General features: G+C 36.2%; 1 protein-coding gene across 8 annotated transcripts in view; it reads left to right on the top strand.

The window, feature by feature from the left end:
• The first annotated feature begins 3849 nt into the window (after positions 1-3849).
• The window catches only part of LOC132123806 (RAB11-binding protein RELCH homolog), a 44273-nt gene continuing 36658 nt past the window's right edge, over positions 3850-11464 (top strand). For all 8 annotated transcript variants that reach the window (XR_009426685.1, XM_059534467.1, XM_059534466.1 and 5 more), the window contains exon 1: positions 3850-4473. Coding sequence is in view for 7 of the 8 variants with exons in the window: in XM_059534467.1 (XP_059390450.1) it covers positions 4017-4473 (457 nt within the window). In the remaining variant the exon portion in view is untranslated. The remainder of the gene's footprint in view (positions 4474-11464) is intronic.

Genomic DNA, 11464 nt, shown 5'->3' with positions numbered 1-11464 from the left:
TCTTGAATTGTGATATCAAAGTGCTTTGAAGGTTTATCATTTGCATGAAATCTTTATATTAATATGTTCTAATTCCTCATATAAAACGCTTAGAACAGACAGACAGACAGACATATAGATAGATAGATAGATAGATAGATAGATAGATAGATAGATAGATAGATATTTTTTATATTTTAATTTTATTTTAACCCTTTCACGCATAGTGGTCACTACAGTGGACAGCTATTAAAAAGCATTTTCTTGAATTTGCACGGGTTTTTATGGCAACGTTGCACATCAATCTCTTCATTGGACCCTGGTGCATCCTCCTATAAATTGCAATCAAGTGGCAAGCCTTTGTGTTTCGATTTCCCCCCCCTCCAAACCAAGATGGCCAAGGGTCAGTCAGTCATGCCAAGTTGCTCCAGAATATCCACCCTTTCCTTCTATCCTAGGAGACTCTTGTAGGTAAAAAAAAATATTGCAGCATAAAGCAATATCTAATGAGTCATATCACAGTAAAATTTTCCAAGTTTTGATTTTAGATTGAGAGAAAACTCTGATTAATCACTATGGAGGAATTATTGAGGAGATTATTAATTATTGAGAACTAAAAGTCTAAAACTAAAAGCAGAAACAAGACCATCTAGTGGCAATGTGAAAGGAGTGTATCTACTAATGTCAGAGGGGTTAACAGCAGTTTAAAAAAAACAAAACAGCATGTCCCAATATAATAATACCCTACTAAAGCATGTTAACAATATCAGCTTATATAACTAGTAGCTAATGTTAGCATCTTACCTGCTGCACTGTCTGCTGCTTTCTTGTCGTCAGACCGATAGCCCTCCTTTCACTGGTGACTTTGTGTTTGAGGCCACAAATGTTACAAAGCTGTCATTAAGTTGATGTTATAACACAGTCCTCGCTCAAGCCGCTCACTCGCTCTGTTTCATTACAGAAACAGAATTACATTACAATTACATTACTTTCATTACAGTGTGCTCCTTAGCACTGGGAGCTCCCTCTGCTGTCCATAAGGTGCCTCTGCGCACCAGCCATTTCAAACCCAGCCTCCAGTATTTGGGCCACGCCTCCTAATTTGCATACACTCCTCAATCCTCAAATGCCCAATCCTAAATCCCCAATCCTCAATCCTAAATGGCTAAATGATTAAATGCCCAATCCTAAATACCCAAATTCCCAATCCTAAATCCCCAAATGCCCAATCCTAAATCCTAAATGGCTAAATGACCAAATGCCCAACCCTAAATAGAAAATGCCCAATCCTAAATACAAAATGCCCTATCCTAAATACCAAATGCCCAATCCTAAATACCAAATTAATTTTCGACTTGGACTTTAAGTTTCAAATTTAGATTTTTAGATTTGGTTTAAGACTTTTAGTTTCAGACTTTTAGTTTATAATCTGACTCAATAATTCCTCCATAAATCACATGTCCACTGTAGTGGACGTCATGCATGCAATGGCTATATTTCAGCTACAATTCATAATTATAATGTGAATATTGTTTTTGAAATTTAAAACTTAAAAACTTAATATGCATTTACTTTTTCTACTGTAAATAAATGTATTTGTATTATTAGAATGTAATTTTCATTGACATCGAAAAAAGTGATTACATAATGTATGACACTTGTAATGCATTACTTTACTTGTTAGATCAAAAAGTAATCTGATTTTATAATGCATTTTATTGTAATGCGTTTTTTTTACTAATATACTAATAACATCAAAAAGTAATCTGATTACGTAATGCATGTTACTTTTAATGCGTTTCTTTACTAATAAAATCAAAAAGTAATCTAATTACGTAATGCATGTTACTTTTAATGCGTTTCTTTACTAATAAAATCAAAAAGTAATCTGATTACGTAATGCGTGTTACTTGTAATGGGTTTCCTTACTCATAACATCAAAAAGTAATCTGATTACGTAATGCGTGTTACTTGTAATGCGTTTCCTTACTCATAACATCAAAAAGTAATCTGATTACGTAATGCATGTTACTTGTAATGCGTTTCCTTACTCATAACATCAAAAAGTAATCTGATTTGATTTTGATTTTGATTTTGATTTTTATTTTCACAATTTTACATACAGACTGAGAAGTCATTTACCAAAAATAATAACAATAATACATTGTGAAAAAAGGACTCCCTTTGAAGCTACAAGCTTATAAAAAGGGATCCTAGACACCACCACCCGTCATAAAGCATGACTTAACACAATGCTATATTTATGCAAACCTAAAGTAAGATCCCATCTCACATTCACAGTCCATAGAACCTTCAATAACAAATTTGATACAATGATATATATACTCATGACCTCCCTCTAATCCATAAACAAGGAGAAAACCCTGTTTACATGCGCAAAACAAAAATTCCGTCTCTCAGTCATAGTTCATAAATCCTTCAATTCAGCAAATACAATACAATACAAACATTTAATATAATCTTAAACAATACATATACCCATCATCTCCCTCTTATACGGGTAAAAAGTTTCAACCATTAAATGTCAAACCTCTAACCTGTAACCCCTGATTACGTAATGCATGTTACTTGTAATGCGTTTCTTTACTCGTTACATCAAAAAGTAATCTGATTAGGTAATGCACATTACTTAATTACTTGTTAGATCAAAAAGTAATCTGATTAGGTAATGCATGTTACTTGTAACACATTACTTTACTTGTAACATCAAAAAAGTAATCTGAATGGGTTATGCATGTTACTTGTAATGCGTTACCCCCAACACTGATCATTTCAGATGAGATTGAAAAAACGTATCGCTAGGTTTTCTCAGAGGAGGGCTATGATAGAAATGTGCATGTCCATCTTGAACATAATCAGAATTATCAGCTAATAAGGGTAAATCTCCATACTCTGGTGCACTGGAGGGAGTGTCTGAGTGGTTTTCACAGTTGTACCTTGACAGGCTGTAGAAAATTCTGATGGAATCACGTCCTCGTGTTCTGATATCATAGATACGCGAAGTGCAACTTGTATGAAGTTGTATGAAGCCATTGCAATATTTTGCATTTATATTTTTTGTATATATTTTATAGTTTTCACATTATTTGATATAATTGCATTGATTAGGTTGTTAAATTCACATACTTTATCTGTTTGATTATTGTCTTATATTTAATACAGTATATCTTCAGTTTAAACCAACCGCATGCTGTCCACTCAAGTGGACATCTAAAGATCTCTTTGAAAAATTTGTAAAAAAATAAAATAAAAATCAATTCTTGTTTTTCATGCCCTAAGAGCAATAAAAACACATAGGAAAAAAATCCTGACTGAGGTTATCATAATTCATGCATGAAAGGGTTAATATAACATTTGTTCTAAGAAATTATTGTATATGATTAAATATGTTAAATAATATGTTTAATTATATAAAATATAGAATGATAGATTAAATACAACAATTAAGAAATAGAGTAATTACATTTTATTAATAACAATTCTTGTCCTAAATTATATTGTTAAATGTAATTAAATACCGGTCTATTCAATTATTTGTTTTCTTTGGAGCTAAGAACAACAGACAGCGATGGATGGGGGGGGGGGGGGGGGTGGGGGGTTGGTTGCTGTAATTTTTGTCCTAAAAATAGTTTTGTATATAATTTAATTATTCACATGAAACATATTTAAATATATTTAATAATTTGTTTTCTTTGGTGCTTGCTTGCTGTACTGTTCTGTGTTTGATGAATTTATGAAATATTCTTATTCTTTTGACAGACTACTTATGTTTTCTCATTGGATCTTCGCACGTCCACTTGGCGGATCCCGGCTACTTGAAGTGCATTACGTCATTTCCGCTCGTGTCATGACAGGGAGGAGGCGGGGTGCTGAAATGACATTCGGCCCCACCAACCAAACCATATTTCCAGATTCAGAAGACCCGTTGATAAGGAGCAATAAAGCGCTCTTGACATCCATCCAGGAAGACGGAGACACTTATTAGCCAGATAGCTGGCTGAACACCTTACGGCAAAATGGCGGCGGGTAATGTCAACCCGTTTAACGTGAGTGATTCAGAGGAGGAAGCGGAGCAGAGGCGGGATGGCGTGGACACCGAGCGCAGCTCGAGTGATGAAGCGCAAGGCCATAGCCTCGGTCCCTTCTCCCCGCCGGCGTACTCCGAGCCAGCCGCTCTGCTGTCTAGCAACAGGACAAGCCCGAATGTGGACGGTATCCCCGCGTCGGCCGCCGCGGTGGCTGGGATCGGAGGAGGAGGCGCAGAGACTCGGGTGTCGCTGGATGCGATCGCCGCGCAGCTGCTCCGGGATCAGTACATCCTCACGGCACTGGAGCTGCACACCGAGCTGCTGGAAGCCGGGCGCGAGCTGCCTCGCCTGCGGGATTATTTCTCCAATCCAGGCAACTTCGAGCGGCAGAGCGGAACTCCACCCGCTTCCAAAGAGCAAGGTGTCGGTCCTGGAGGTCCACTGAGTAAGTCATGAGATTATATGTTAATAATGTAGGTCCAACTGCAATAAATAGTATAATCTTGCTATATGAGGTAATGCTCGTGTTGCAAAACCTAGGAGCCTGTATATCATACTCGCATTTAAAGCCAGTCTAAAATGTTTTACTGGTCTCCTAACCTGGTTATGCTGGCTGGTTTTAATGCATTGGACACTTGTCAGCTATTCGACCAGTTAAACTAGCTGAACTCCACTTGGCTAGACTAGGTAAACCAGGCAGGGAGACCATCAGTCTATTTTAAGATGTTTTTTTGTTTTACAGCAGGACACATAGTTGGCAGCTAAATTAGTGCTCAAAAATGCTTTCTAGTTAGGCAGCTCACTAGATTTTGGTATCTGGATAGTACCTAAATTAATGCTCTAAAATGCTATCTAGGTAGTCAGCTCACTAGGTTTTGGAGATGGATACCTAGTTAGTTCCCAAATTAATGCTCTAAAATGCTATCTAGGTAGTCAGCTCACTAGGTTTTGGAGCTGGATACCTAGTTAGTTCCCAAATTAATGCTCTAAAATGCTATCTAGGTAGTCAGCTCACTAGGTTTTGGAGCTTGATACCTAGTTAGTTCCCAAATGAATGCTCTAGCTTGCTGTCTTCTAGGTAGGCAGCTCACTAGGTTTTGTAATGAAGTCACATTATTATTTTTCTCTTTAAACAGCCATAAAATACACCAACACAGCAGCTGTTAGTACTCTAGCTACTGTATCGGTTTATTGTGCTTGAGTCTAATGCATCCAAGCACGCTGGCTGGTTGAGGAGGCATTTTTAGGGCTGGATTGTGTGTCTGTTGTGTGATGTGATGTGAAGTCTTCCCACTGACCCTCAGCTGCGCAGGTGCAGGATAGAAAGAGGAGAAAAAAAGATGCTCATATGAGGGGTATGTAAAACCGGACTATGTTCAGTGATATGTGGAATTGATGTACTTTGTTTGGTGTAATCTGGAATTCTTTTCATGGGCTGTCTTTCTTATACCTAGGGCTGTCACGATAACAAATTGTGCTGGACGATAAATTGTCCAATAAATTATCGCGATAAACAATAGTATTGTCGTTCTAAGACCAGTTTCATCTAACATATTGATAATGGCATAATAACGCAGGTACACCTTTTCAAAGATCAATAAACTTTTATTTTATTTTATGGCAGATTCAGAGCAAGAAATGCCAACATGTTGACTTTGTGTCAAATTAATTAATTTTGTATGTTGTATTATGATTATATGCCAGTTAGGGATGCTCATATTGACAATTTAACCATTAACCGAAAGTAAACATTTTAACCGATGAAGGGGCCGGTCACATATCAGGTTTTTTTTTTGTGCTCAAGTTCGTTATTTCAAATGCGGTATGCGCGCTCATAATGGAAGCGACGCGCTCGTAACGCGCTCGTTCTTTCCAGGCGTGTCCGCACCACATCTAGTTAAAAAACATCTCAGCTTTTCAGAATGACGCAAGCGACGCAAACATCCACAAGCAAATGAAAGGCGCTTCCCAAAGCTGGCCTCTCTAGCAAAACGTTATCTCTTTATTCACGGGACATCTGTGTCATCGGAGAAGGTGTTTTCTACCGCGAGCCATTCACAGGCTGCTCTCCAGACTAACCCCACATCATGACATGTTACATTTTTTAAATAAAAATTGAAAAAATAAATTATCGCGGCCGGAAAAATTATTGATCTAATTTTTTTTATCGTGCGATTAATTGATTTATCGACTATCGCGACAGGCCTACTTATACCTTTGCTCCTAAATGAAGTTTCTTATCTGATAGGCTGCACTCATCTGCCTCTTACTATTTGCCTTTCAAAGCATGACTTTTGAATATGTTTTTCTTGCATGTAGTTGCAGTGTGGATTGACAATTGCTAGATACAATTCTAGTGTTGATAATTTATAAAATAATTTAATTGATGAAAGATTTATTTTTGCGAAACAATCAACCTTTTGTTAAAAGGAGCTGTTTCTTCTTTGAAATAGGTTACAAAAATCAATAATCTAAAGGGAAAGTGCATGCAAAAAAATACAAGTCTGTCATCATGTAGGCTACTTACCCTCATTGTGTTTCAAAGCTGGAACACAAAAGAAGATATTTTGAAGAATACTGGCAACCAAAACATTTTGGTTGCTGTTGACTTCTATAATTTGGACAAAAAAGACATGTCTCAAAATAGCTTCTTTTATGTTTTACAGATTGTCTTACAGTTTTGCAACATCAGAGTGAGTAAATGATGAAAGAATTATCTTTTTCGGGGTAGCTGAAAACATACGGTGCTTAATTTGTTAGACCACCTGTCATAAGACAAAACACAAACATTTTAAGAATCTGTCAAAAAAGAAAATTAATTCTAAAAATGTTATTTTCGTTTTTGGACAAATAACAATCTGAAACAACTAAATAGTATTTATTCACATAATAACAAAAATTGCCTTGTTTGCCTTTGATAACAGCTCACATGCTTGCTGGCATTGTTTATGTACTTTTTGACTAATTGGGTATCTGAATAAAAAAAACACTAAAGCACTACGTTATCACTTTGATCACAATCAGCATCATTTCTTTGTCCTGTAAAAGCGTCGGATATTTATATTCAGAAAATTACACACTGCTGTCCCTTCACAATTCCTACTCTCGTAAATTACTCGCTCCGCTTGTTGACTTTTAAACATAAATGTAAATGTAAGACAGATATTTCTGCATAAAAATAATATTCCCATTACACTAATGCATCAGCTTGAAGCTTATGATAAAGATTTATCATGTTTTATCATTTATCATGATTTATCACTTTTCCTGCAGGAGCTCATTCTGTTTCCTCGAATATTTGTAGATGCATTACATCCAAAGAAATGCGTTATTCAGTGCTGTAATTTAATGCGACTGGCTGAAGTTGTACGTGCCCTGTGGACAGACCCTACTAATCGATAATGAGAACCGTCGTCGATAATTTTCATTATCGATAATAATTGATTTTATCGATTAGTTGTTGCAGCCCTGAGTATTATATCTGAATATTTGTTCCATTTCGCACGACAACCATCTTCCTTCATCAAAAAGGCTTAGATCTGATAGTATTAAGATCACTAAAATTGCATGTAGTCCTGCAACCTTTCCAAGGTATGTGAAAACCTTCATTCATTATGTAAAATCAATTGATGTGGTTTTATAAATTCCTTGATTTGACAAATGATGTTCTCAGAAATAAACCAATCCAATTCTAAGACCTCTAAAATAGTCTCTATACCTATAAAGCCCAGTTTTTCCACCCAGTGATTCTAAAGAAGAACCATTTTTGGTTCCTCAATGAACCTTTCAGTGGACAGCTCTTTAAGAACCTTTTTTTCTTTGTTTGAAGAACATTTGAATCATTTAAAGAATCCTTTTCCACTATTAAGGAAATAGAAAGGTTCCATGGACGTTAAAGGTTCTTCATGGCGCCATCGATGCCAGTAAAGAACCTTTATTTTTTAGGGTGTCGGACTGAAAGACAGGATGTGACCTCACCTCATCAGAGCAGTGTCTTAAATGACACCGATCTCCAGGGAGAGGGGGATGCTGTAGAAATTAGAGGAGTAGGCCTGTTAGTTTCAGCCAATCCAAATTTTTTAAACAGTATTTTTTCTACTATGTAAACATGCGCATAAATGGCTTTTAAATGCATGCCTAATTGCCGCTGACGCCTGTGTATTGACCTGGCTCTAAGAACGCAGAGGTTTTAGGAACCACAGGGTTTTATTAGCATTAAGGAGCAAAGCCCCTCCCCAAAAGAGGATCTGGCAACCAGCAGAGAGGGAGCAGATGGCTCTTAACCACGCTTCTGTCATGTCATTGCAGGAAGAGACTTAATCAACACCTCACTCATTCTCACCAATATTTTACCCTTTGCTAGAGAGATGCACCATTTGCTTGAGAAGCGTTTCTGGGATGAAAGGCTTCTGTTTGTTTAGGATGTGAGAGGATTTGAAGCAACGCTGAATGAATATTGTAAACTGTATGATGCTAACAGCTGTCGGGTTGTCATCAAAGTGTAGTTTGCCCCCCCCCCCATCACCTCCCCCGAGCCTATTCATTGAACTCCAAGTGACACAACAAATAGAGCAGAATACTCCATTAGGCCTTATAAAGCCTTATAAATGTATTAACATTTTCTACTCATTTTTACAATACAACATTCTGCAGACCCTTTTTTTGACTTACTGCTTAATGCACACTAAATTATCGACAATGTCAAGATTCAGGCCAGGGTTGTTCTTGTCATTGTTAGTGGTAAAGCTTACTGGATGTGGTAAATAAAAGTAAAATTTAAACCATTTTTCAGTCAGTATACACTACTGATCAAAATTTTGGCATCAAGAAGATTTTTTTTTTATAAAGAAATTCACAGTACAGGATTTTATAATGTTACTAAAGATTACCATTTCAAATAAATTGTGTTCTTATGAACTTTGTTCATTAAAGAATCCTAAAAAAAAAAGATCAAGGCCTCCACAAAAATATTAATAAGTGCAGCTGTTTTCAACATTGATATAAAAAATGTTATTTGGGCACCAAATCAGCATGTTAGAACAGTTTTTCAGGATCATTTAGAAACAGATATATAAAATATATATATATATATATATATATATATATATATATATATATATATATATATATATATATATATATATATATATATATATATATATATATATATATATATATATATATTAGGGCTGAACGATATGGACAAAATTTCATTTCTCGATTTTCATGCCAGATATCTCGATATCGATACAATACGATATGACTACGGGTTCGGTGAAAACCAAGCATTTATTTTTAAGAAAAAAAGTCATCAACATTAACATAAATTACCAAAAAATAAATTACAAATCAAACCTTTTACTGCAGCTCTGCTTTAACAATAAATAACAAATGCAGCAGCTGGTGGAACATTGAAAGTGCATTGAAGTGCAACAACATTTTTATTCTTCAAAAGATCACATAACTGTATGCAGAAAATGCATTTGCTACTAACAGAACAGAGGTAGTTACAGGCAGCACAATTTCTACAGATTCTTTGCCAGGAACACTAGCTTGTTAACCATGTCTGGCTTCAGACAGGACCTCTGACAACTCACAATGTTGCCTGATGCACTAAAAATTCTCTCTGAGGGAGAGCTGGTGGCCTGCATGCACAAGTATTTTCTTGCCATGTTGCTGAGCCGGGGAGTTAATTTCCACCACAGAAGGGGGTCCTCGTCGTTGTCAATTGTGGGGACTGCATGTAGGCACTCAGCTCAGCTTCTATGGCAGCAGTGGGATCGATGTTGCACTTGCGGTGGGTCTTTTAAAGAAACTTCCCAACGACTTTTTAGCCTTTTTGGTGGGTGGGGGTGAAACTTCTGCCACTCTGGTCTCTCTGCACTCAACAGAATGCTAGAAAATAGTAAAAACAAAAACAAAAAACAAGAAAAAAGATTTTAATTAGTTTTATATGAATGATCATTACTGTATGAACTAGGGCTGGGCAATATATCGAATATTAGCGATAATATCGGAATAATTTTGACGACGATGTACAATTTGAATATATCGGGAATATCGAATATTTCAAATTCAAGCATACTTTCCCAAAAGAACGTGCCGAATGTCCAAAAAAGGAACCTGTAACTGCTGACTGCTCTACGCCCCTCTACTACGAGAGCTGTAATGATAGCGGTTGCCAGATAACAAGAGTTTGAATCTCCCAAACAGAGCTCCACTGTTACAAGGATACATTTTCTGCCCGGTGTTTGCTTATTTTAAGCAATCTGGCAACCATGCGCACGTGCTCACTCCTCATTGCGGAAGAGCCGCCGACGATAATCTGAAAACACTAACAAGCTGGAATTGAGCGATCTAATGAAAGCATCGTTCAGCCGGTCTGTGTTTTGTCGTGAGATCTCAACTGTATTGTTTGCATTTGTGATCGCAAAATAAATGCACTTACTCGACCGCTGATGTTTGAATAGAGAAACATAGGCTATGGCCATTTGGAATTACTATTGGGGAATTTCACTGATATGTTTACCAGTTTCCATAATATAGACAGAGAGAATGCAAAAGTCTTTGGTATTCATTTATATATATTTATATAAAAGAAATAGCTATGTGCTTCAGCAACTAGCTCCCCATCTAAGAGGGTTTTTAGTGTCAGTAGGAACATAGTTTCATGCCACAGAGCTTCTCTTAAAACCACAGACAGTTGACAGACTTGTGTTCTTAGCTTAAAAACTTGTTAAAAAAATTAAAATAAAATACTTATCCCAGTTGCATAGTTTAAATTGTGAATTGCATGCACTAAAAAGTTGACAGAATGCACTTTCTATAACTGTTACTTAATTTGCACTGCTTCAGTTACATATAGGCCTACATGTATTCATTTAATAAAAAGCAGTAAGTGATCTCTTGGTCTAGATTTTTTAACTGCTTAAATTAGCTGTTTAATCTAAATAGTTTTTTTTTTTTTTTAATGGGCAAAAGAAAATCATGTTTTATTTTTTATTATTTAAATGCAAATGCAAACATATCGAGATATATATCGAATATCGTAAAAATTTTGACAATATCGAGATATCATTTTTTTTTTGTATATCGCCCAGCCCTAGTATGAACAACACAATTCAGCTAAATTTAAACTTAAATATTTACTAAAATGTAAGATAATGCATTTAAATGGAAGGAACTCTTCTCATTTACTCCATTCTAACCATTATTTTTACCTTGTGTTCCATCATCTTCATCTCTGACACCAGTCTGGCTTTGATGATAGGGACGTCGTTGACACTGATGTATTGTGTCTTGTATCTTGGATCTAAGAAGGATGCCACATCCAGGAACTCTTGTGTAACTCTCTCTTCATACTTGCTGTTCAAGTACTCCAAAATTTTCTTTTTTAAGGACTTGGTCATGTCCGTATCACCCTCCTCTGGTGCCAA

Source organism: Carassius carassius, chromosome 42, assembly GCF_963082965.1.
Source record: "Carassius carassius chromosome 42, fCarCar2.1, whole genome shotgun sequence".
Taxonomy (NCBI): Eukaryota; Metazoa; Chordata; class Actinopteri; order Cypriniformes; family Cyprinidae; genus Carassius; species Carassius carassius.
The sequence above is the reverse complement of the archived record's forward strand: the minus strand, read 5'-3'. Positions and strand labels throughout refer to the sequence as shown.